General features: G+C 46.3%; 1 protein-coding gene across 1 annotated transcript in view; it reads right to left on the bottom strand.

The window, feature by feature from the left end:
• Positions 1 to 5604: 5604 nt before the first annotated feature.
• Positions 5605 to 24166, bottom strand: part of ITGB3 (integrin subunit beta 3) — a 55503-nt gene continuing 36941 nt past the window's right edge. Inside the window, exons 11-15 of the mRNA XM_043584900.1 lie at positions 19418 to 19640; positions 18154 to 18254; positions 15873 to 15992; positions 10058 to 10224; positions 5605 to 8731 (exon numbers count right to left, since the gene is read on the bottom strand). Coding sequence (XP_043440835.1) covers positions 8666 to 8731; positions 10058 to 10224; positions 15873 to 15992; positions 18154 to 18254; positions 19418 to 19640 — 677 coding nt within the window. The 3' untranslated portion in view covers positions 5605 to 8665. The remainder of the gene's footprint in view (positions 8732 to 10057; positions 10225 to 15872; positions 15993 to 18153; positions 18255 to 19417; positions 19641 to 24166) is intronic.

The following is a 24166-nucleotide window of genomic DNA, read 5'->3' as shown; positions in this document are numbered from 1 at the left end:
TTATCCTGTATCCATCCTTTGAAGACTTCCCGCCCTGCCTTCGAAAACATTCCATCCTTCTTGGTTTCTGCCGCTCTGTACCGGAAAACAGCGCAGAGCTCTTTGTCCCGACACTTTGCTGAAATCGGTTCCAGGCTGCCCTTCAGAGGACTAACGCTTACTTTGGGAAGAGATGCTTTGTGTTTCTTCGAAGATCAATGTCTTGTGTGTGTGCATGCTGCAGATGAAATGTTACTGGTAAAAGACACAAAGCGACTTTTCACGGCTTGCCCCAAATATGTCGCTAAAACGTTGTACGAATCCAAGACAGTGAAATTAATCATTTTTAAGGTTTTTGCTACACTAGAGTCGTAAATGTTCTGTCAAGCGGAGAGCGTTTTGCAAATATTTTCCCCCTAAAGCTCATGATTTGAGGTATAAAGGTAAATTTCCAAAAAGGTAAAATTCACCTTGATTGAGCCAACCTGAGCTCTCCGTTGTTAACATTGTGGTGAGCAGCGTGGACTTTAGAGCTGGATCTATGCAAATTCAATTACTGAGTCAATTATCCTAATTATTTACTGTATGCAGTGGGGCAAACTAAGCTCTCTAAGCCTCAGTTTTCTCATTCGTTCAGAATTGTGATAATTCAAAAATGTTTATGCAGTGCTCAAAAAATGTTAAAACATTTAATTACTTCAGAGATACTTGTGCCCATTTATATTTCAAATCCTGTTGTGTAGGCATTCTTTAGTACTTTTAACATGTACGTGTTTTATCTCCCTCAACAGTCTGTAAGTAATGAGTGCTGAGACCATGTCTTTTATTTTTGTAAACACCCCACCCTCCATTCCCTACTTCCCCACCTACCCACACACACTGTTTACAGTCCACCTCTGTTAATGAGCTGAGCCCATTTTCCATCTATTCATAAGGCATCAACTTCTAACGTGTAAGGATTATAATGGTTTCAGTCCGTCTGATCACCAGATTGTGGACGCTTCACAATCTTGAGCACTTGTAGTTTGTTAGTACTGAGTCTATTGATGAGTTAGTTACCGTATTAGTTTCAGAGACGCTCACCAAATAGCACCAAGAGTATAGTAGTTAGGATTAGATTCTTTCACCTAACAGAAAATCCCTAAATAACAGTGGCCTAAGCAAGATAGAATTTTATTTCTCACATTCGAGAGGTTCAGAGATGGTCACCCAAGGGTGAATATTGCTAACCATAGTTGCAAGGACACAGTCTTCTATTTTACAACTCCACTGGCATTTATTCCAGTGGTGGCTTAAGGGAGATATCACAGGCAAAAGACTCTCAAAAGATTTTAAGGTTATGCTTCTTGGATCCTCTCATTCAAATAATATGGCTTCTAAGAAGCTTAAGGCTTTTGTCCTTCTGCAGAAGCCCGAGGTAGCAAAAGATTTAGCTCAAAGATATCTATGGGTAGGACTTTTATTTTATGGGACTGAAACCCAATCAAGATTTGCAGGAGATTCATAATTTTTTTTAAAGAGTATTGTAATTGTCAGAAACACTGCCAGCTTGGGCTGAAGGAGTCAGAGCGTGAAAGGAAAGAGGTCTTTGGACCCTCAAGCTCTATAAGCAGGAAGCAGGCTGAGAAAACTATTTCCATGTAAATATATGCTACCTTTAATGGATAAAGATGGCTTCAAGGGTAAAACCAAAAGTCTAGAAGATAGAATGAAAATCCATGGAGAATTATTCCCAGGCCTTTCATATGGAACTGCCAGCCTATACCAAGTGACTTTCAGAACTGCTATGGACTGGGGGCTTCTGCAAACCTGTTTTCTGCCCCTTGAAACTGGAATGTCTCCCTATCTGTCCTGCCATTTTAATTGGTTGTTGCAGGAAGAGAGCATATAGCTTTTTCCTTTAGTTCACAGGACTTCAGATTAAGAGGCACTATACTCAAGTGGCCAAATGTAAGGAACTATATCCAAGAAGACTCCTCTGCCCCAGGACCTATTTAGAGGACAAGACTCTGGACTTTGAGTGAATGCTATAATGAGACAAGACCTTGGGGGGTCCTTGGGAAGGGGGAGCACTTGTTGCAAGTGAGGGAACTATGAATAAGTAGTGACCAGAGGGTGGACTGTAGCAGTTTTGAACTATGTCCACAAGTTCTTTGGTGTATTAGTTTCTTGTTACTATAACAACTTACCACAAACTTCAACAACAACTTATTACATTTGTGGAGGTCAGAAGTCCAAAATTGGCCTTACAAAGGCTGCATTTCTGGAGGCTCTAAACGAAAATCTATTCCTTACCTTTTCCTGCTTCTAGAGGCTTCTGCATCCCTTGACTCGTGGCAACCTCACACTGACCTGTTTCCATCATTACATTTCCTATTCTCACTCTGACCCCCTTATGATTGTGTTAAGGCTATCCACATAATCCATGAAATTTCCCTGTTTCTGCCCTTAATTACATCAGCAAAATTCTTTATTCCATGCCAGGTAACATATTCGCTGGTTCTGGGGATTAGAACATGGGTGCCTTTGGGAGAGGGGGATGGGCAGGGGCAACAATTTTATCTACCACAGCGCTCATACCTTCAAGAAGTGGCATCTAGGTTCATGAGTTCTAGCCCTGCATCGGGCTCTGTGCTGACAGCTCAGAGCCTGGAGCCTGCTTCAGATTCTGTGTCTCCCTCTCTCTCTTTCTGCCCCTTCCCCACTCATACTCTGTCTCTGTCTCTCTCTCTCTCAAAGCGTAAACATTTAAAACAATTTTAAAAAAAAAAGTGGCATCTGATCCACGCTTCTTGAGTATGGACTAGTTGTAGCGGGCTACTTAACGAATAGAGTATGGTGGAAATGCTGATGTGACACGTACCAAACTACGTCACAAGAGATATTGCAGCTTCCTCCTGGCTCTCTCTTGGCTTCTGCACTTAGGGAGAAGCCATCTGACATGCCACAAAAACTGCAAGATCGCGTTTGTGGTTTTAAACTGCTAAATCGTGGGATAATTTATTATGCAGCAATAGATAACTACCACAATCCCTCAGGTCCCATCCTGATCCGTGAGGTCTGCTTAAGTTCTAGCTATTATCTCTACAGTGGGCCTACCTGAAGAAGGAAGGGGAGAGGAGAGGCATGCTCCCTTCTTAAGTGGCTCACGATGGAAGTGGTATGCACCTCTTCCATTTACATCTGTCTACAAGATGGACAGGGCAGCCTAGCTGCACGAGAAGCTTGGAGACATAGTATCTATTCCAGGCAGCCATGTGTCCAACTGGAAATGAGGAGTTCTGACTTTATGTGAGAAGAGGAAAACACATATGGGGGCACAATTAGCAACCTCTGGCACAATGGGGGATTATAAGGGTCAGGAGAAGCAAAGTTGAGCATAGATCCATTAACATTTTTCCTAACTAATCTCTTCATTGGCCACCGAATGATATTTACACACCCAGCACTCTGATCTCTCCAAAGAAATCATGCCAATTGTATGAGTCACAGGAAAACCCAACTAATAAAAAAAAAAAAAAACCACAATGAATTGCGAAATTTTTTTTTTCTTACAAAGCTGTTTTCAGGGACACTGATAAAGAACAATTTACTGTGGAGATTTTGCCTGAAGGCTGTTAAATCTCCTAAATGTTGCTTTCTAAATGCTTCTATTCTGTGAGCATTCTCCCGTGTATTGTCAGAAAATACACAGCTGACGGAAAATGTCTTCTCTGTGCAAAAGTTTAGAGAGACAGCACTATGGCAGCAATCGCAAGGAACACAATCATGTTAACTGACCTATAATTTTCTTTTCACATGCTAACTATTCTTGGATAGTCTCATTAAGTGGATTTTTAAAAAAATGTTTTAAGTTTATTTTTGTGAAAGAGACAGAGCAAGTGGGGGAGGGGCAGAGAGAGAGGAAGAGAGAGAGAATCCCAAGCAGGCTCTGCACCATCAGCACAGAGCCCAATGTGGGGCTCAAACTCACAAACCGTGAGATCATGACCTAAGCCAAAACCAAGAGTCGGACACTTAACCGACTGGGCCATCCAGGCACCCCTTAAAATTTAACAATATAGATAACCCCAATCACAAGCATTTAAAACTGCCTGTGTGCTTTAGTCAAACTACAAAATATCAGAAATAGATATTTCAAGAGATATGTTACAAAACCAAATAGAAATTATTTTTCAACAAGCATTAAATGGTTTTCTTGCACAGCATGTTAGTTTCCTTACATCAGTGTGAAAAATGAATGCACTGTAATTCCAAGACAACTTGCTTGTAATTGATCCCAGTGGTCATTACATGGCTGTTACTATAGAGTTCAGACTATACAGGCCAAGAGTTACAAATTGATTACAAATATGATTTGATATATAGCTTTTCATTTCATTTTCACATAAAGTCCTCCATTTTACCCAGATATTTATTCATCAGTTACCATGAAGTAAATAAAACACAGTGTACCTACAAAATTTCACCATAAAAGGTCTCAGTGTGTGTTCACATAATCCTTTTACGACGTCATGCACTGTAATGTTTTTTTTAAAATGCACGTTATTTAAGGAATGTAAGACCCAAAGGCAAAGATGATGAGTGTGCTATAAAGTACTTCAACCCCACACTGTCGATGCTCAATACATTTTAAATAGCAGAAAGTGAAGTTGCAAATTCTAGAGTCTTACCCTATAAAGTGATAATGCTAATAATTTCGATATTCATCCCATCTCCTGTGAATAAAAGGTTTTCTTAGGTGCCTGCCAAGTATCCTGTTAGTTGGGTTTCTTTCCCTGTGATTTTGATCTAGTACTTCTTTTAGTTTTTCATGGGAATTTGTGGCTGTGAGGGAACCAGAAGCCTCTGATCACTTAATTTGGAAAATGGATCAAAAGTGGATTTTCATTTTGTGTGGGTAGATATTTGGTTCTCTTAATATACCCGCCAAGCTATATTCATAATCTTTTAGGAACTGAGATGACTAAATTGCAAATTTAGTAAGCCAGAAGGACAGGTAAGTGACTTCTTAAGTCAATGGTTCTCAAACTTGATTCAGCAGCAGAATCACAGGGAGGGCTTGCTGAAACACAACACTGGGCCCGGCCCCATCTCAGATTTTCTGAGTTAGTAGCCCTGGGGCGTGGCCTGTGCATTTTTATTCCTAACAACTTCCCAGGTGATATGGAGGCTGCTGGTCCTCAAACCACATTTTGAGACCCAATTCCTTAAATAGAAGTTGGGCATTTTTCCCCCTAAAGCTGGGCATTTAAATGATCCTGTCAATAATCTGCCATCAAGCCTTTATTGTACTGATTTATGCCTCCTGCAAACAACACCTAGGCTAAACTGACAGTCTGTTCTATTGAGATTGCAGAAGTTCCTAAAAAATCCCCAATTAAAAGACAAAAAACTCCAACTCTTAGAACAGCAATAACCTACTCAGTCTGAAAACATTATGAAAGTCTAAAGAAACGCTCTGGGTTCTGGAGTAAACTTCAGTCCCCGTGGTGGTCATCATTTGGTTACATTTGGAAACAGGCTTGTTCTAAAATAATCATTTTTGAGGCGATGACATTTACTCTTTTCACCCAAAGAAAACAGAAATAACAACACAGGAAGAACTGGGCAGCCTTAGGTCAATTCTTTTTGGAAAGCACATTTAATTTACTGTTGCACAATTCAAACAGAGGGGGTGGTTAGGAAGTCAGGAAGGCACTTAAGTCATTTCAACCAGGAATACCTAACAAAGAGAAGGATCTTGAAATCATGGATGGTCTAGGAATATCTGAGAGAGAAAGATGGGATTCGTTATGTGACAACTTGTCAGGAGCATCCCAAGCTTCCCATTACTATCCACACACCCTGAGACTGAACATAAATTCTCTCCAGATGAGCTGAGCACAAATAAATAACTTCTTTGGGCTGTGCTGATACCAAAATACTATTTAGATGTTCACCCTACGTGATGCCCAAACTGACTGCCATTTGCTGTCTCGCAAACACAGCTACAGGTTCTCCCCGCATACAAAGAGTATTGGTCTTTTTTTTTTTTTAATCTTCATTTATTTTTGAGAGAGCGTGAACAGAGGACGAACAGAGAGAGAGGGAGACACAGAATCCGAAGCAGGCTCCAGGCTCTGAGCTGTCAGCACAGAGACTGATGTGGGGCTGGAACTCACGAAATGCGAGTTCATGACCTCAGCCAAAGTCAAACACCTAACTGGACCACCCGGCGCCGTTTTAAAGCCTAGGAGTCTCCTTCCAGAAGCTCAGAGAAGAGTCCTACTGATTTTTTCATCCTTTAAATATATGTTCTTCCTCCTTTGATATAGTGTCTTCATATAAACCATCTTATCTAAAGAAAAGGTCCAACTACTGCTTTAATGGACTCTTGTCTCAGTAGCCAGAGGGTATAGTTAGGTTCTAAACTTCTTGGATTCATTATCGACCCTCCCCTCCCCCATTTACCCCTCTACTGTATTACTATCCCTTTCAGTAAAGAGTAATCCATGGGTGAGACAAGGCTCAGTCATTTGCCCTACTCCTAATTCCAAGGCTTATTCTCAGTGTTAACACACGAATACAGAATACACATTTCAGCTACTTCTTAATGGATTCCTCTCCCTTATATGTGGATGCAAACGTGTGCAAAGTGAGCTAAGGAATAATAAACTAAGTGGAGCTTGAGTGCTACATAGGAAATGTGACTGCTAACAAACATCGGAGAAGGGGCTCTAAGAGAGGCCAGAATGAGGCTTTTTCATTGAGAAAGGTGATGTGGAATGACATCCGCTCTTGCAAAAGCCGGTCTCTCAGATCTCCCAACTTAACAACAAAAAAAGTAGTATCAACATCTCACGGAATCTTGACTGTATGTCTGATGCCACAGTAAGTCCCAGCATCTCAGATTATCGATATGGAAAGACACCTTCCAGACTGGCTGGTCCAAACTATCATTTTTCAAACTAGAAAACGGAGCCCCGAAGGGAAGGAAGAGAGGCTTGCCTTAATTAAGGGTAAAGCTTCCTCAGCTGCAACAATGTGGCCAGGGCTTACATTTTCTGATCGTCAGACCACTGTCTATAGCTCTTTCCTTTTTCTTGATGAATGGGGGGTGAGGGTGGTTGTTAATGTTTAGACCAATGTGAACACCAAGGAAGCAACTGCTAGGAGAAAAGAACCACTTGTACCCCTTCTGCTCAGAAATGGCCCAGCATGCCCGTGGGGCCATCCCCACAGGCTCCCAGGATGAGAGAGCCCCTACAGATCCAGCAAATGGGCAGCAACTCCCTATGAATGATGCCAAGTGGGAGGGTCTGTATCCATCCCAAGTCTGTGTGGGGTTGTTGTTGTTTTTTTTTTTTTAATATGCTCCTCCTCCTCCTCAAATAAAACTACAAAATATAATGCAAATGTGTTTCTGTACGTATTCCTTTAGATTAAGCAAGCCTCATCATGGTTTCAGGTGACCCAATGAGAAAAATAAAATAAAACTGCACTTGTGGCCTCTCAGATTAAAGACTGAGTTAGAATGAGGTTGTCCAGCCCATAGGAGAATAGGCCACACACGCTGATCCAACTGGCCCATCATTCTAAATGTGGCACATATGCCCAGCAGACTCAGAGACCCATGGGAATGATTCCTGCACAAGACAGCCAAGAGGTAGATAAGTGCAATCAGCCCCATGGATGGATGTAGCACACAGAAGCACCAGATTGGGTGTAGGGGCGGGGGGGGTGCCTTGGACAAGGGGCAGAGGGCCTGAAGGGTGGGGCCAGGTCTCTGGCTCTCATCACAGCACTCTCCCTGGGAGGAAAAGCGTCCGGTCATGAAAGAAATTCCCAGTATGTAGCAAATGTCTACAGCAGTGAGAGTGTGGACGTAGAAGGTAAAGAGGTGATGCTGGTCTAAGGGTAACACGCGTCCTCCAATCGAACTTCTAGTGTGGGGTGCCAAGGAGACAAATCTGAAGGGTGATGATTATGAACTGGGGGACTCTGGCACATTCATCCAGGCCATGCATGACCCCTGAGTGGCCTTCCCATCCTCACTCCCAACAGAATTGCTGGCAAGGGCTCCCCTTGTGAGAGAACCATACTGGATTGAGGGGATAGCGAAAGACATAGGCAACTCCGATGGCTCCGCTTGCTTCTGATTTCTCCTTCAGCCTGAGGGAAGGCAAAGGAGATCAAAGTCCAGATGACACAACAAGGCTGCAGAGCCCAGCATTTGCTATCAGAGCTGCTGAGCGTCGGACCCAAGAACCGTAAACTCAAGGCAGAGTCAAGGCCCCTTCCTCTGGAATGAGAGGCTCAGCCCTGCCCTTCTCTTCGGAAGAAATGGCCAGAAAAGGAAAGCTGGCTTCTCACTGAGGTAATGAACAGTACCTGCTCAGCTACATGGGTCACCCTAAGGTTAAGCAGGAAGGATCCCTGAAGGAGGCATTCTGCGGACAAAGGCTGAGGAGCTCCACGTGTCTGGACACACCTCAAGTTTTAAATTACACACTCCCCCACATGCAGCACACTCACGCGTACACACGCACAGAAACCCACACCTCCACATACTGACAGTCTTGTAACCCACCCCACTCCCAGCCCCCGATCCTGCCCCACAGATTTCATTCCCTGTAAACATGACAGCAGATGTGTCCATAATTCTGGGACAGCCTGACAGTGAACTGAGGATGACTGCTTGTCATTAAGTGCCCCGGTAGGTGATGTTGGTGAAGGTGGATGTGGCCTCTTTATACAGTGGGTTGTTGGCCTGCGGAGAGAACAGAAATGTGTCTTACAGTGAATTCCTCAATTCTTCCCTGCCCTCAACGATTACATTTCACCTGAAGAGTTTACCCAAGACACCTTTCTCCGGGCTACACCATCCATGAATCGCTCAATGCTCATTGTAACCCCATATTCGCTCCTGAGATGGGAGTGGGTAGGAAATCAGAGGAGAGAGAAAGTGGAATGCCATTGTGCTGCTGTTTCGAAGGGGTTGAATTCAACCCATTACTTTTTGGTGATCCCCAAACACCTCAGTACCACTTGTAGCCAGTATCTATTTCCTGCTTCTCTCCTGAATGCTCTCTTTTGCCCTTCCCCAATTTTTTTTTTTCTTTTGTTGTGACTATGCTCGGGGATGCGGGCAGAGACGAGAAATGTAGCAGGTGGTAGCTGAAACAGAGAGGATAGCTTTCACTCAAAATAATTTTAATTTGTTCTCATCTCATCCTTCCAAGCGCTACCCACTGTCATGTTAGCAGGAAAAAATAAGACCCTCACTGGGTTGCCCAAATTATTTTCTAACAAAAAGTGATAAATCCCATAAGATCTGGCCGTCTTTAGGAGTCCCATTTCAAGAAATACAACACATTCTCATGTGCCGCTGAGATTCCAGATTTCTACACTGTACGAACAGAAACATCTCAAGTTTCTTGGGACCCTTGAGTACCAAGGCCTGAGGTGACCATCAAATGAGAACAAACTTTCAGCCTCCCGCTAGACATTCGTGGAGTCAAACAGCCATTTTGGAAGGTCCAGAAAAAAAAGTCAGAATGTGGAAGATGAGCCAAAGGAGAACAGAGCAAAATTAAGTATATAGAAAGTTCTCAATAGATGCTTGATTGAATGCAATCAGAATAAACTGCAGAGAGGATATGTTTTAAGAGGCTGGCTCAAAGAGTAATTTCTATCATAACTTGATTCCCTCCCACAATTGGGCAAGCCGTTGAACCTCTGTGCTCAGTTTTCTTATCTACAAACTGGCAATAATAACGCCCCCCCCCCATCATTTGTCCTGTCTTCCTCAATTAGAGAATATGTTTCCTTTTGATTATGTCAGTGTCCAGAGCAGAGCTGGGCCCTACCTGTACTCAGTCAGTTCTCACCAATGGGACCTATGGTCACTGTGTGGCAGGGAGAGACTCAGGTGGTTTTCAGGAATAAAGACAACAGGACCATCTCCCAATTTCCACAACAGAGACTAACTGGGAAATTATGGTGCTGGCTGAACCTGGCTCCCCTAAGTACCTACTATTTCCAGTTGAGGCTCTCAAACCAATGACTTAAGAAAATGCCCAGCCCCGGCTCTTACTGTGTCCCATTTTGCTCTGGCTCGCTCTTCCTCAAATTTAGCAAACTCCTTCCGGTCATGGATGGTGATGAGGAGCTTCCAGATGAGCAGAGTAGCAAGGCCGATGAGCAAAATGGCCCCCATCACTGAGAGTAGGACCACCAGGATGTCAGGACCCTTGGGACACTCTGTCAGGAGAGAGCACAGAGCAGGGATGTTGTAAAGGCAACTTGACCAAGTAAGAAATTACTAGAAATCTCTCTGAGGGAAACAGGGCTTACAAAATAAATCAAAATTTTTAAAAGGGGGGGGGTACCAATATTTAAGACAGCAATAATCTGTCCTGAGTAGTTTAAATTAGAGGTCATAAGCAGGTCACCCCCGGTAGAATCTAACCTACTTAAGTGTTTATTAAAAAGTTGATTTTATGTTAACTCTACTGGATTTAAAACAAAAGCTTGATTAAATTTTTATTTTGTTGGCAGCATTAAATAATCAGGAGATTATCCCCCTAAAACTTCAGATTCTTCTTCTTCCCTTTAAAAACATGAATAAATAGAAGCGCCTGGGTGGCTCAGTCGGTTGAGTGTCCAACTTCGGCTCAGGTCATGATCTCACAGTTCGTGGGTTCAAGCCCTGCATCAGGCTCTGTGCTGACTGCTTGCTCAGAGCCTGGAGCCTGCTTCAGATTCTGTGTCTTCTTCTCTCTCTGCCCCTCCCCTGCTCATGCTTTGTCTCACTCTGTTTCTCAAAAATAAATAAAAGTAAAAAAAAATTTTTTTAAACATAAATGAAAAGGTCTGGAAACACTGCACCCACAGGGCAGCCCTGGTTAGATGTGAGTAGCTGCTGTCCCCTTTAGATGGGACACATTTTCTAGTTTGCCAGACTTGCCACCACCCTCTTTTCTCCACTAAACAGAGGCAACATGTAACTTGTCATGGAGGCTGTGCTACTGTGGGCTCTGGAGCTAGACCGCCAGGGTTCGAATCCTGGCTGACAACTTACTTTGCTATGTGACCTTTGATAAACTATTTAACCTTTCTGGGTGTCTGTTTCCTATCTCTCCATGTTTAAAATGGAGAAAGTAATAGCACTGAATTCCAAAACTTATGAAGAATAGTTAAATATATACTTTTAAAAATTGTTTTTAACGTTTATTTATTTTTGAGAGAGACAGAGACAGAGCATGTATGGGGGAGGGGCAGAGAGACAGGGAGACACAGAATCCGAAGCAGGCTCCAGACTCTGAGCTGTCAGCACAGAGCCCAACACGGGGCTCGATCTCACGAACTGTGAGATCGTGACCTGAGCTGAAGTCGAACACCCACTGCGCCACCCAGGCACCCCAACTTATTTATTTTTTTAATGATTATTTATTTTTGAGAGAGAGAGAGAGTGCGCATGAGTGGGGGAGGAGCAGAGAGAGAGGGAGACACAGAATCTGAAGCAGGATCCAGGCTCTGAGCTGTCAGCACAGAGCCCTATAGGGGCTTGAACCCACGAACTGCAAGATCGTGAGCTGAGCTGAAGCAGGACACCTAACCAGCTGAGCCACCAGGCATCAGGCTCCATGCTGATCATGAAGCCTGCTTGGGATTCTCCCTCCCTCTCTCTCTCTGCCCCTCTCCCCAACTCGTGCACATTCTCTCTCTCTCTCCCACAAAATAAATATTTAAAAAAAAGAAACCTGTAAAAATAAATAAGTTAAATATATTTAAAGAACTCAGAACTCTGCCTAGCACAGACTCAGTGCTCAATAACTATCAGCTACTGTTATTACTCGTGTTCTTGTTACACCTGACTGTTTTCACTAACTTATTTACCTAGCTCCTTAGGCATTTGTATTTGTTTCTCTGGTTTGGATATGTACATCTCTGAGGGCTGGGAACCTAATGACCTTGTTAGCACACTTAGAGACCAGGAAGCCTGCCAACCCAGACAATATTTTGGGTTCCTTCCCAAAATATTTCGTCATCTTTAATCCTAACCCTATTGAAAGCCGACTTCCTGTTCAACCCTAGTCAACAACCAACACAGACAGAGGTGCATCACCCCTCTGAAGACCAAGCGGACTGTGCTCTGCAGAGCTCTGCTTCCCGTAAACCACAGGTGTCTGATGGGTGACCTCACTCCAGTAACTTCTCAGGTGTTATGTAATTAGGTGTTTGGATATATGGGTATTGATGGGTCTGGAGAGGTGGTCATGCCCACTTTCCACACTGTCTCCCACCTTCTTCTCTAAACATACACCCTATGCTCACCACACATGACCCAAAAACAACCACCGATGCAGACCCAAGCTGGCTATTTCCCAAGCTACCAAATTATAACCCGTCTATAATTAAAGGAGCATCTGGAGAGAGGCTGTGAGGTTCCAGTGTCTGAGTTCCCAGGAGTGAAGGGCACCAGCTCTTCCGGGAACAACAATCATGAATTCTTGGGAAGAGAGGGCTGACCCTCAAACCTCAGAGTGAAATCTCTTCAATTCTGCATGTCAGTATGGGCGGGACAGGTAGAATGTCAAGAGGTCTTCAGGCAAAAACATCTATTAAGCATTTGTCCTGAAAGGAGTAGATGGCAGGATTCCTGGAAGAAGATGACGAGATCAGCTGGTCTCTAGAGAGATCTCTCAGCCACGGTGATGAGGACCCATCGTGGCGACCCAAGGTCAGGAAAGACTGGGCAGGGCTAGCAGGTTTGGCAAAAGCACAGGAAATCCAGTTAAACTTGAATTTCAGATAAACAATAATTTTTCAGCCTAAGTAGGTACTAAATGTTGAATGGGACATATTGTATTCGACGAGGCAACTCTACCTGGGAGTGATAAGGACCCAGCTCAGCGGAGCCCACTCCACATAGTAGGCTGAACACCACCCAGTCAAGGCCAAGCCCTTTGGCAGTACTGTCTCTACTGCCTTACAGTGGCCCAGCCCTTCAGGGAGACCATCCGTAAAGGCATGAGTTGGGGAAGAGAATGAGAATAATCCCCTCCTATGCCCTGGGACCTCAGATGACACATTTTGCACAAAGCCAGAACCCCTGAAAATAGTTGGGGGCGGTAGGTGAGAAGAGAGGTCAAATTCAGAATTCCAGGGCAACAAGATAGGGAATATGGGTCTGGGGCCCATCTCCTCATGTGGAGGATGGGATCTACATCAGAAAAGCTACTCCACCCCCCACCCTGGGGGGTTATTTGTACAGCTCAGGTTATCACCATCTTTCTGCCCCATAATTCCAGGTAGTGGATTCCAGTCTAAGAATATCAAGCCAAAAGATTTTGGTGTTACAGCAGAAGCACCTGCAAGGATTGTTATAGCAGAGATGAAGTAACGTTAAACCCCAAAGCAAGAACGTACTGCCCTTCAGAAATGAGAAAGCACAAAGGTGCAAATAGGGCGGGTGTGGAAAAATCCATGAAACGCGTTAACACAGGTGGGCGGGAAAATGTGAGGGGTCATGGCCAAATAATCCACATGTGCTCCCCCACAGATACATACCCAGACTCTGCCCTCTCCCCTTCCCATGTCAGCTTTCCCTTGAGTCGCTAAATCAAACTAAGGTCATACCCTTTCCTTTACCTTCCTTCTCCCTCCTGAAGGGTGAGAGCCCTGGGAAAGGCAGGTGAACAATATCACGGTAGGGGGCGCCATGCTCTCCGGTACCCATGCAGCCAGCAACACCCTGGCTGACCTGGATGTAGTAGAGCTTCTTTCCACTGTCACCTGCTTCCTTCTCCAAGCAGCCAAAGTTCTCCGAGCAGGTATCAACAGGTATGCAAGCCCGCCTGTCAACTCGAATAATCAGTCCTAGTAACTCATTCAAAACCCGTTTACTAAGTATCTTCTCTGTAGATGACTGAGCCAAGTATGGAGATATAACAATAGATAAGACAGATGGTTCGTGTGTTCGTGGAGCACGTGATCTACTGAGGGAGATGGGTGATTAAAGAAGCAAGTTAATGGTGGAATGAAGGCCCATCTAAGGGAAACACAACTGCTCTGGGACTCAAACAGGAGCACCCAACCAAATCAGAAGAAAGGATGATGGAGGAGGTCTGAGAAGGCTCACTAGGGGAAGTGATGTGTCCAAAGCAGAGGCACTCAAATATTGGGGCGTCTCACAACTGCCAGGAGCACTATTCAAGAACACAGAGGCTGGGGACACCTGGGTGGCTCAGTCGGTTAAGTGTCTGACTTTGGCTCAGGTCATGATCTCACAGTTCATGGGTTTGAGCCCTGCATTGGGCTCAGAGCCTGGAGCCTGCTTCGGATTCTGTGTCTCACTCTCCCTCTGCCCCTCCCATCTTTCTCTCGACTCGTGCTCTATCTTTCTCTCAAAAAATGAATAAACATTTAAAAATGTAATAAAAAATCAAATAAAAAGAACATAGAGGCTCATGGAAGCAGCATGGGGCTCAGGACTCTCGATTTTTTAACAAGGGGAACATAGAAAAGTTTGAGACCCACTTTTGTAAAGCAGGGGCCAGCAAGCTATTGTCTGGGAGCCAAATGTGGCTTGCCACCTGTCTTTCTAAATATACTTAGGCTTGTGCATTAAATATAGACTATGGCTGCCTTCCTGTTACAATGGCAGAGTAGTCATGGCAGAGACCACAAGGCCCACAAAGCCTAAAATATTTATTTTGAGAGAGATTGAAAGCACGAGTGGGTGAGGGGCAGAGAGAGAGAGAGAGAGAGAGAGAGGGAGAGAGAGGGAATCCCAAGCAGGCTCCACACTGTCAGTGCGGAGCACAATGTGGGGCTCAAACCGATGAACCGTGAGATCATGACCTGAGCTGAAATCAAGAGTCAGACACCTAACCAACTGAGCCACCCAGGTGCCGCCAAAGCCTAAAATATTTAACCCCTAGCCCTGAACAGAAAGTGTTTGCTGGACCCTGGTCTGAAGGAGGATTTGAAGAAATTTCTACAGCTGTAGGAATCAACTGACGAGCAACCAACTGACTTAGTCTCTGCCTTCAGACATTGTTCCTTCACTCATAGAAGCTCCTGTCTACCCCCCGCCTTGGCACAGCCCTTGTCCCTCAGCAGTATCACTATCAATTTACATGTCCCTCTCCCCCTGGCCTGTGAGTGCCACATCTGCTTTATCTATTGTTATATTCCCAGCACCTAGTCTACTGCCTGATATACAATAAGTACTCGAAAATATTGTGTAGTGATTCATAGCTTCGTCTGTTGTGTAAGAGAAAGGAAGGAGACGGGGGTGGTAAGGGGAAGCGAGCTAATCTACTACGCTGGATGGCGACAAACCTGTGGTTGGTCTGTGTATGACGGATGAGCTCCCCCTGCTTCCAGAAGGCTGTGAGAGCAAGCACTATCTTTTCAGTGCTCAGAACACCGTGGGTTGGTGCCTCAAACCCAGTACTGTGTCTCATGGTGACCCTGGTAAGGTCAACACCTCAAAGCATCAGGCCTTCCTCTGAAGCAGCGAACAGGTTGCCCTTGGCAACCACCTGACCTTAAGTAGAGCGGACGCTGAAGAGTCCCAGACTTTAAATTCCTCACTTCTTAATACTGTCACCTCAAAAAAATGCCAGGATGTATTTTGTCCCTTCGTGGGATCCATATCTACCTTCTTCCTTTCCTTACCCACCTTCTTTTTCTGTCTCCTCAATTAGCAAGTCACTTTCTCACTAAGATTGGTATTTAAATATCTCCCACACCCAGATGACAGGCCCTAACTTACCACTTGTAAGGTAGTCTTAACTTGGCTGTTCTGTGTAAGAGGCATAATGGGTGGAAATTGCTGCCTAACGTGGCTCTCCCTCTCCCTATAGGTGCAGCGTCAGGGGCCCTGATGGTTCACGCACCTGGCTCCTCTACCACATAGAGAATGGACTTTCCACTGGAGTCTTCATAGTACTGGAATCTGACAACACAGTCATCTTCATTCTTGTACGTGCAGTTCACTGCATCCTTGCCAGTATCCTCTGAGGAAGGGGAAAATATGGGAGAGTGAAAAACAAGGCAATTCCTGGAAGACGGGGCCATCCCCAAACCCCAGTCATGGGACTTCTGAGAAAGCATGCAACAGGAAACCCTATGCCTGACATTAGGCAAGATGCCTAGATTTGAGATGGCTGTTGTGCCTGGCAATTGCCTCTAGATGACCCTCGCTGCTGAATTTTGTCCCTCCTAGACCCTTTTTGGTTCGTATTCCTTCCCTTGGAAGGGACATGACAGAACACATGACACAGTGTGATTCAAAGCCTGGCTCTAGCACCTGTCAGCTGCGTAATATTGGGGAAGTTACTTGACCTCACTGGCTCTTTCTTCATCTATGAAAGGAAAAGGATAACCCACCTCACAACACTGGTGGAGAACTAAATGACGTCAAGTGAACAGTACCTAATACAGAAGGGTGTTCCCTTCCCTCTCTTTCCTTTCCCTCCTGGCTCAACTATTCTCAATAGTTTGTTGGCAAAGCCCTTACATTTCTTCCGTTTCTGCGTCTGATCCAGTGTTCCTCTCCAGAGCCAGCCTCTCTTCTCTGACTCCCATCACTTTTTTTGTAGGCTTCACCCCTTCTAATTCTGAAGCCTGTTATTCTGACAGGGAAACTATAGGTGCCCCTCTATCATTTGCACCACGTCCTATAGTGATGCAACCAGACAGGTAAAACTGACACACGATGACGTTAAGCAAATGCACCAAGGTCAACACAAGTACGTGATGGAACAGAACTAAAACAGGAGTCTCAGAGCATACCAGACTTGAACTCAATGATTGCTTCTCGGCCTTTTGGCTAAGATCAAGTATAGTATCAGACTTGAACTCAATGAGCCTCCCGAAAACCAGTGGTATAAGAGTACAGTGGGAAGAGTAAGGATTTCCAGATTCAGTTCTAAGCTTAACTTGTTCGGGCAAGTTATGTAGCTTTCCTGAGATTCAGTTTCCTCATCTGCAAAATGAAGATAACAATAGTACCACAGTTCTACTCTACTAGGTGGCTGAGAAAAAGACAAGATCATGTGTATGAAAAGATACTTGCCTAACTTTTATAAGTTACACAATTCCATACAAACAAGCATTTATCTTTATGATTATCATGGCACGGGGGTAGGGGGTAAGAGAAATACGTTCAACTAACCAGAGATTCCCCTCTGGTCTAGGTAATAAAAACATCTCACATCTCTCTCAGCAGTCTCACCTGCCTGAGCTAATCACAGCATACCGATTCTCCTCAGGAGGAAAAGCCGTCTCTTCAAACTCAATCCCCAAATCACGCCCCTCACCACCACCCCCACCAGCCCCACTTCTGATATTAGCCAAAGGATCCAGAGAGCTGACCCTTTTCTGTAACACCCCCAGCCCCCAGCTGACTGACTGGCTGTGTCTCACTGTGGCTCTCACTGAAAACATGTTTCCTGCCTTCGTGAGAGACAGCTATCTCAGGAGAGATTGCCATCTCCCTAGACCAACCAATGCCTAGCTGACCCAGATAACCACATCAGATGCGCTGACAGCAACAAAGATTATCCCCTTTTCGGTCAAGGTGAAATTCAAACTAGAATGACTGCAGGCAAGAGTTTTGCTCACCACTGTATTTTTATCTGTCTTATTCTAGGAAGGGCTCCAGAGAGCCAAAAAAGGCTACAGCATTATGATTTTAGCTAAAATCCATAAGGGTGAAGGTTTCCCTCCAAACCAGCAGAGCAGTATGCCTGGGCATTGCTGAACACTCTCAGTTAAGTAAACTCAGTAAATGGTTACTAGCCTCCTAAACTGACGTCACCTAGCCTAGGTTTCTTCATCCGTAAAATGGGATGCATTGTCTTCCTTTCCCTGGGGAGGTCAAGTTAGGGTTGATTTCTACATACTTTAAAAGTTGTCTGTAGGGTCTTGCTGAGTCTGTGGGTTCCAGGAAGCAGCAGAATGGGGAGGGACTGTGGAACAAATTAGCAGAGGGCACAAGAGGATTCAGGGAAGCTGGCCTTTATTAAGTGCCTCGTGTGCATCAGGTCTGTACAACATGCCTTTGAGGCAGGGATTACTCTTCCATTTTACTGATGAGACATAGACACGTTCTGGGATCAACTGAAAACTTCAGCAGCCGCATATGTGCGCGATTCTAAGACATGCTGAACTTACTGAGCTCCTTCACAGTCTCAATCTCATCACGACAGTAACGGCTGCAGGTATTTTCTTTATGTAGGTCTCCCTGGTCAAATTTCTTACACTCCACACACTCCCTAAAAGAGAGACGACACAGAGATTAAGACAAGGGAGGAGAGGGACGCCTGGGTGGCTCAGTCAGTTAAGCATCCGACTTCGGCTCAGGTCATGATCTCGCCGTCTTTGAGTTCGAGCCCTGCGAGTTCAAGCCTCGCGTCAGGCTCTGTGCTGACAGCTCAGAGTCTGGAGTCTGTTTGAGATTCTATGTGTCCCTCTCTCTGCCCCTCCCCCAGTTGCACTCTGTCTCCCTCTCTCTCTCAAAAATAAATAAACAAAAAAGACGAGAGAGGAGCAAACCTACGTGTGTGTCAGTCCAGCTCTGACCTCCACACACCAGAAAGCTGCCCCACCTCGGAAAACAAACACCGAAACAAAAACCCCTGTAAGACAATTCTGGGGGACCCAGAGGGTCGGGTCTGGAGTTCAGGGGTGGGAGTTCCTCCTCACCCAGAGGCAGGGCCTGGCAGGCAGAAGGCCCCAGTCCCCTCATTAAACTTCTTCATGTCCCATCCGAGAGTGTGACAGGAGGTGAGGCGTGTGCCACTTCCAGGAGCCTTAAAGGCAGAACCGGTCATGTAATCTGGGGACCCAGCACAAAAGAAGATGTCAGGCCCCTTGTTCAAAAATCCCTAAGCATTACAAGACAGTGCCGGCAGAGCAGTAAACCAAGCATGGGGCCCTTCTGAGCACAGGGCTCTGTACAAATGCACAGGTCGCATGCCTATGAGCCCAGCCCTGCTTAAAGTGGCAAGAGAAATGGCAGGAGCTTCCCCTGACCCCAGATGAGTGGAGTTTGTACTAGCGAACATCTCCTGTTTCACAGAATCCTTCATAACTCCAGCCCAACTCTCCCCCAGGATCGGAACATGAAAACGTTCCCCAGAAGTTCCCTGGTTTAGCCTTCCTCCCAACTCAGGGATTCAGGATGCCATCCCAGGAGAGGGGTTTCTCCAACTGGAGTCCAGCGGGTGCTACTTTGGCCCCTGCATGGTTGGCTCTACCTCCACCTTTGCCCAAACTTTTCCGTGGGAAGAGGAAAGCTAGCCTCTTAGCTGCAGCGGACGCCTCCTCCTGAAGCTTTGGCGAATAAGAACCTGGAGGGTTGGGGATTCTAGCCTGGGGGGCCCCCTCCCTCCTTCTAGCACCCGACTGGCTCCAACTCACTTCTCTGCCCACTCACTTCTTAAAGGTGCAGGTGTCAGGGCAGGTGGGGCACTTCTCACAGGTGTCCCCGTAGGAGCCGGGCTGGATGCACATGCAGCTGCCGCACTCACACTTGCCCCGGCCGCTGCACAGCAGCCCGTTGCTGGACATGCAGGTGTCGGTGCGCGTGGTGCAGTTGCAGTAGAAGCCGGTCCAGTCGGAGTCACACAGACAGTCCCCACAGCTGCACTGCCCGTGACCTGAAAGCACACAGCCCGAGGGGGCGGGCAGCAGGTGAGGGGCCCCAACCCGCGGCTCAGCCTGCTCTCCAGCTTTACCCTCATCCACCCTCCTCCCACGGCCACTCATTAACACCCCCACGGAAGCGTCACCACCTTCTATCCTTCTAGCCTCATGCTGCTAGCTCTGCCTTGACGCCCTTTCATCCTGTGATCGCTACCAAACTCCCACTTACCTTTCAAAGCTCAACTCAAAAGTTCCTTCCTCTCCGTAACTTTTTCTGACCTCCCCAGAGCAAATTAACTGTCTACTACGTGTTCTCTCAGCACTTACATATACCTCTATCTTAACCCTCATGACCAGCCCATTTGCTTGCCTATCTGTTTCTCTTTCTAGATTTTGAGCTCCACAGTGAGAGAGGACATATCAATTTGTCCGTCGGTAGGGATTAGCGTAACGTCTGAAATACAGTAGGCATGCAATTAATGTTTCTTTATCCATTTATGCAACAAATATTTATTGAGCTCACACTGGGCACTGGAGATTCGGCAGTGAATGAGACAGGAAAGGTCCCTATTACCATGGAACTTATGTCCTAGTTAAGTTCCTGGGTAGGGTGCCTGGTGGCTCAGTTGGTTAAGCATCTGACTCTTGATTTCAGCTCAGGTCATGATCTCATGGTTTGGTTAGTGAGGTCAAACCCTGCGTCAGGCTCTGGGCTGACAGCCTGGAGCCTGCTTGGGATTCTCTCTCTCCCTCTCTCTCTCTCACACACACACAAAATAAGTAAATAAACATTAAAAAAGAAAAAAAAAATCCTGGGAACCACACACATTCACCAGCATGTGCCCTGTGTTGTATTATCACAGTACTGCAGAGAGCCATCAGCCCTAGTAGGAAAGACCTACTCACTTTACTGCATGAATGTAGGAATGGGAAAGAGAGATTGGGGTGGGGGGTAGGTTGGTTAAATGCAGGTGTTAACTCTCAGTGCTACATCCCCCTAATCACTTAACAAGGCTTGAAAACTTGGCTCTCCCAAACTCAGAAGAAAAGGTGACTCATTCTCAAGGATTCCAAATCGGGAAGAAGTGGATGAATAATAAAAATCTGACTGTTAATCAGAGGAAAGGCAGGGAGCCAAGGGGAAGTAACCTCAACGGGTCTGAAAATCATGTCACTGTGTGAGCGGATGGGCCCCAAGATGGTGGAGGAGAGCGAGGTGCATAGGCTCAAACAGACACTAGCTGGCATCTTCTGCTCCCCAGGGACCCCAGTGGGTCTGACTAGCGGCCCTTGGTCAATGAGTCTCTCTGCCAGTGATCCTAGCACCATCCTCTAGTAATACACTTGAATTGTACTTGAATTATACTTGAATACACTGGTATTCAAGACTCAGACACACCTTCGCTGCCTTGGAAAGAGATGTCTGCTTCTTTCTGGATGGTAAACACAAGGTCAGCTGCCCCAGCTCCAAATATCTGGAGAGTAGAGCCCGCTCCACCTGGAGGCAAAGGGAATGGTCTTGTGTAACCTTTGTCCACCAGTCATTGGCCAAGGTCTGAGGGCAAGACGGCTCCTGTCAGCTGAAGATAATTCCAAGGAAGGGGCATTTGTGAGCCATTATCAGCAGCCCTAACAGCAGCTGGAGGGGCCCCACAGTGTCTACTACAAGCAGCTTTCAGTGATGGCTCCCAAACAGGGAAAGGCAGACGCCACAGAGGTCTGGCAGCACCCGGAGGCCTCCGCCTCCTCAGAAACCCTTGTCCCATAGTGTTTCCTTTGTGAGGCCAAACAAAGTAACCTTTGAGAAGATGGTCTGCCAGGCCAGCCACGGAGCGAGGCTGGAAGTAGAGTGGCGGGCCGGAGCCGGCAGGCCGAGCCCGAGCCCTGGCAGGGTCAGCCCTCAGAAGGAAGCTACAGTGTGGTAATGTCACAGGACTGGCATCCCTCCAGCAAAAGGGTGGCTGAGCCTGGGTTCACAGCAAAGTCAGAGGAGGAGGGTGAGAAATGAAGACAGAGTGTAAGAAAGAGGAGGGAAATAGAAAAGAAGGCAGCAGGGGAGGGGTGGAGATGAGGGAGGGGGAGGGGTAAGGGAGGAGCAAGTATTTTAGGTCAGAGGGAATGACCTCTCCCTATAGAGGGTGACCCCCAGGCCGGTGCTCAGCCCCACTCCTCTCTGCCTTATGAGCCGACCCTTTGTCTGACATCCTACTTCCTCCATGAAGCCACCCAGGCCTCCTCTGTCCACACTGAGTCTCTCTCCAGGAGACTCCTATAACATTCCCCAGGGACAACTCACTTCTTTTCTTTTTTTAATTTTTTTTAAAATGTTTTATTTATTTTTGAGAGACAGAGAGACAGAGTGAGAGTGGGTGGAGGGGCAGAGAGAGGGGAAGACACAGAATCGGAAGCAGGCTCCAGGCTCTGAGCTGTCAACACAGAGCCCAACGCGGGGCTCAGACTCACAAACCACGAGATCATGACCTGAGCCGAAGTTGGACGCTTAACCAACTGAGCCACCAAGGCGCCCCAAGGACACCTCACTTCTAAGATCTGGCACGTTCTGCCTCATGTTGTGAATTATCCTCAGGTAAGTTAATTAAGGGCAAAACTGTCTTATTCATGCCTCCCTATCCCACAACACTACAGCACAGAACCTGGCTCAGGGGTGTCTGATCAATCTATGCTCATGGATGTGGTAGGCGGAAGAGTCCCTCGGGGAGAAGGATGCACTCCCTGATGTTTCCGACCGAGGTGCTGATAACAGATGACCACAAAAGACCATGCCTCCACCGGGGAGGGGGAAGGCCAGAGGCTGGGGAAATGGCTAAGTCATAGCATGCCCCCCACGTGAGCCACTGCTTGCAGCAAAGAACAGACCAGGCCAGCAGCCCAGGGAAGAGACAATGGTGAACTGGTCTACAAACTGAGTGGTCAGGAATCACGCATGCCCCCTGTTCACCCGTGTGGACTGAGTGCCTGGCACAGAACAGGTGCTCAATAAGTGTGTGTCCCTGAGCACGCGTCACTGGGGAGTGTGACGGCGGCACCACAGGATCCAGACCTGCAGCCAGTAGGCACACAACACCCGGGCTGGCAGTGGGAGAGGGAGGCCTCTGAGCGGCTGCCTGGGGTTCCCTCGTGAACGGGGTGGAGCGCATTGCTGACGAGCTGTGCTTGCACCAGTGAGAGACAGGAAGCAGGCTGCTGAACCCGACGGCTTTGTTTCGCAGCATCAGTGGGGCCAGCAGCTGAAGGAAACACACTCTGCCCGAGGTCCCTCCCACCCAGCCTCATACCAGACCAGGAACCATGAGGCTTGGAGGAGAAGTGGCCCTCCCTCTGTCCCTGGTGCCCCCAAGGGGCTATCTGTAGGCCTCACGTAGGACAACCCTCTTCCCCTCAGCCCCAGCCTACTCCCCGTGGTCTCCCACATCAAACTTACCATTCCTTTTGGTACTCTGAATATGACGTAAGTACTATTCACTAGTAAAATGAGCTGAAATTCCTCCCTCACCCTCTAATTCAAACTGCTGTGGGGGGTCCATGCCTGATCTCTTTCTCCCCTGATCTCCCTGCTACCATTTTTTTCCAATCTCTGTCAAATTTTGCTGACATGAATAAAGGAAACAATGTTGTAGATAATAAAAAGAAGTCTTTTTTATGTGACTTGGGCATGCTTTAGAAGGACATAGATTTATGGGGCACCTGGGTGGCTCAGTCAGTTAAGCCTCCGACTTCAGCTCAGGTCATGATCTTATGGTTTGTGAGTCCGAGCCCTATGTCGGGCTCTGTGCTGACAGCTTAGAACCTGGAGCCCACTTCGGATTCTGTGTCTCCCTCTCTCTCTCTCTCTGTGCCCCTCCCTCACTCATGCTCTCTCTCTCTCTCTCTCTCTCTCTCTCTCTCTCTCTCTCTCAAGAATACATAAACATTAAAAACATTTTTTTTAATGTTTTTAGAATCAAATTGTTTTTTTAACATTTCTTATTGAGAGACAGAGACAGAGCATGGGCACAGGAGGAGCAAAGAGAGAGGGAGACACAGAATCTGAAGCAGGCTCCAGGCTCTGAGCAGTCAGCACAGAGCCCGACGCGGGGCTGAAACTCACAAACCGCAAGATCATGACCCGAGCTGAAGTAGTATGCTTAACCAACTGAGCCACCCAGGTGCCCCCTTTTTAATTTTTTTTTAAAACAATGACATAGATTTACCTTTCTAATCAAGCTTTCTTATATATATATATATATATATATATATATATATGTATATATATATATACATATATATATATATACACATATATAAATTTTAAAGTTTATTTATTTGAGAGAGAGAGCAAGCTCAAGCAGGAGAGGGGCAGAGAGAGAGGGAGAGCGAATCCCAAGCAAGCTCCACAGTGTCAGTGAGGAGCCCATCGTGGGGCTTAAACTCACAAACCCTGAGATTGTGACCTGAGCCGAAATCAAGAGTCAGTTAACCATCTGAACCACACTGGCAGCCCTTTCTAATCAAGCTTTCTTAAAGACAGATGTTAAAGTGA

Source organism: Prionailurus bengalensis, chromosome E1, assembly GCF_016509475.1.
Source record: "Prionailurus bengalensis isolate Pbe53 chromosome E1, Fcat_Pben_1.1_paternal_pri, whole genome shotgun sequence".
NCBI classification, from domain to species: Eukaryota; Metazoa; Chordata; class Mammalia; order Carnivora; family Felidae; genus Prionailurus; species Prionailurus bengalensis.
Note: the sequence above shows the minus strand (reverse complement) of the source record. Positions and strands in the feature narration are given on the sequence as shown.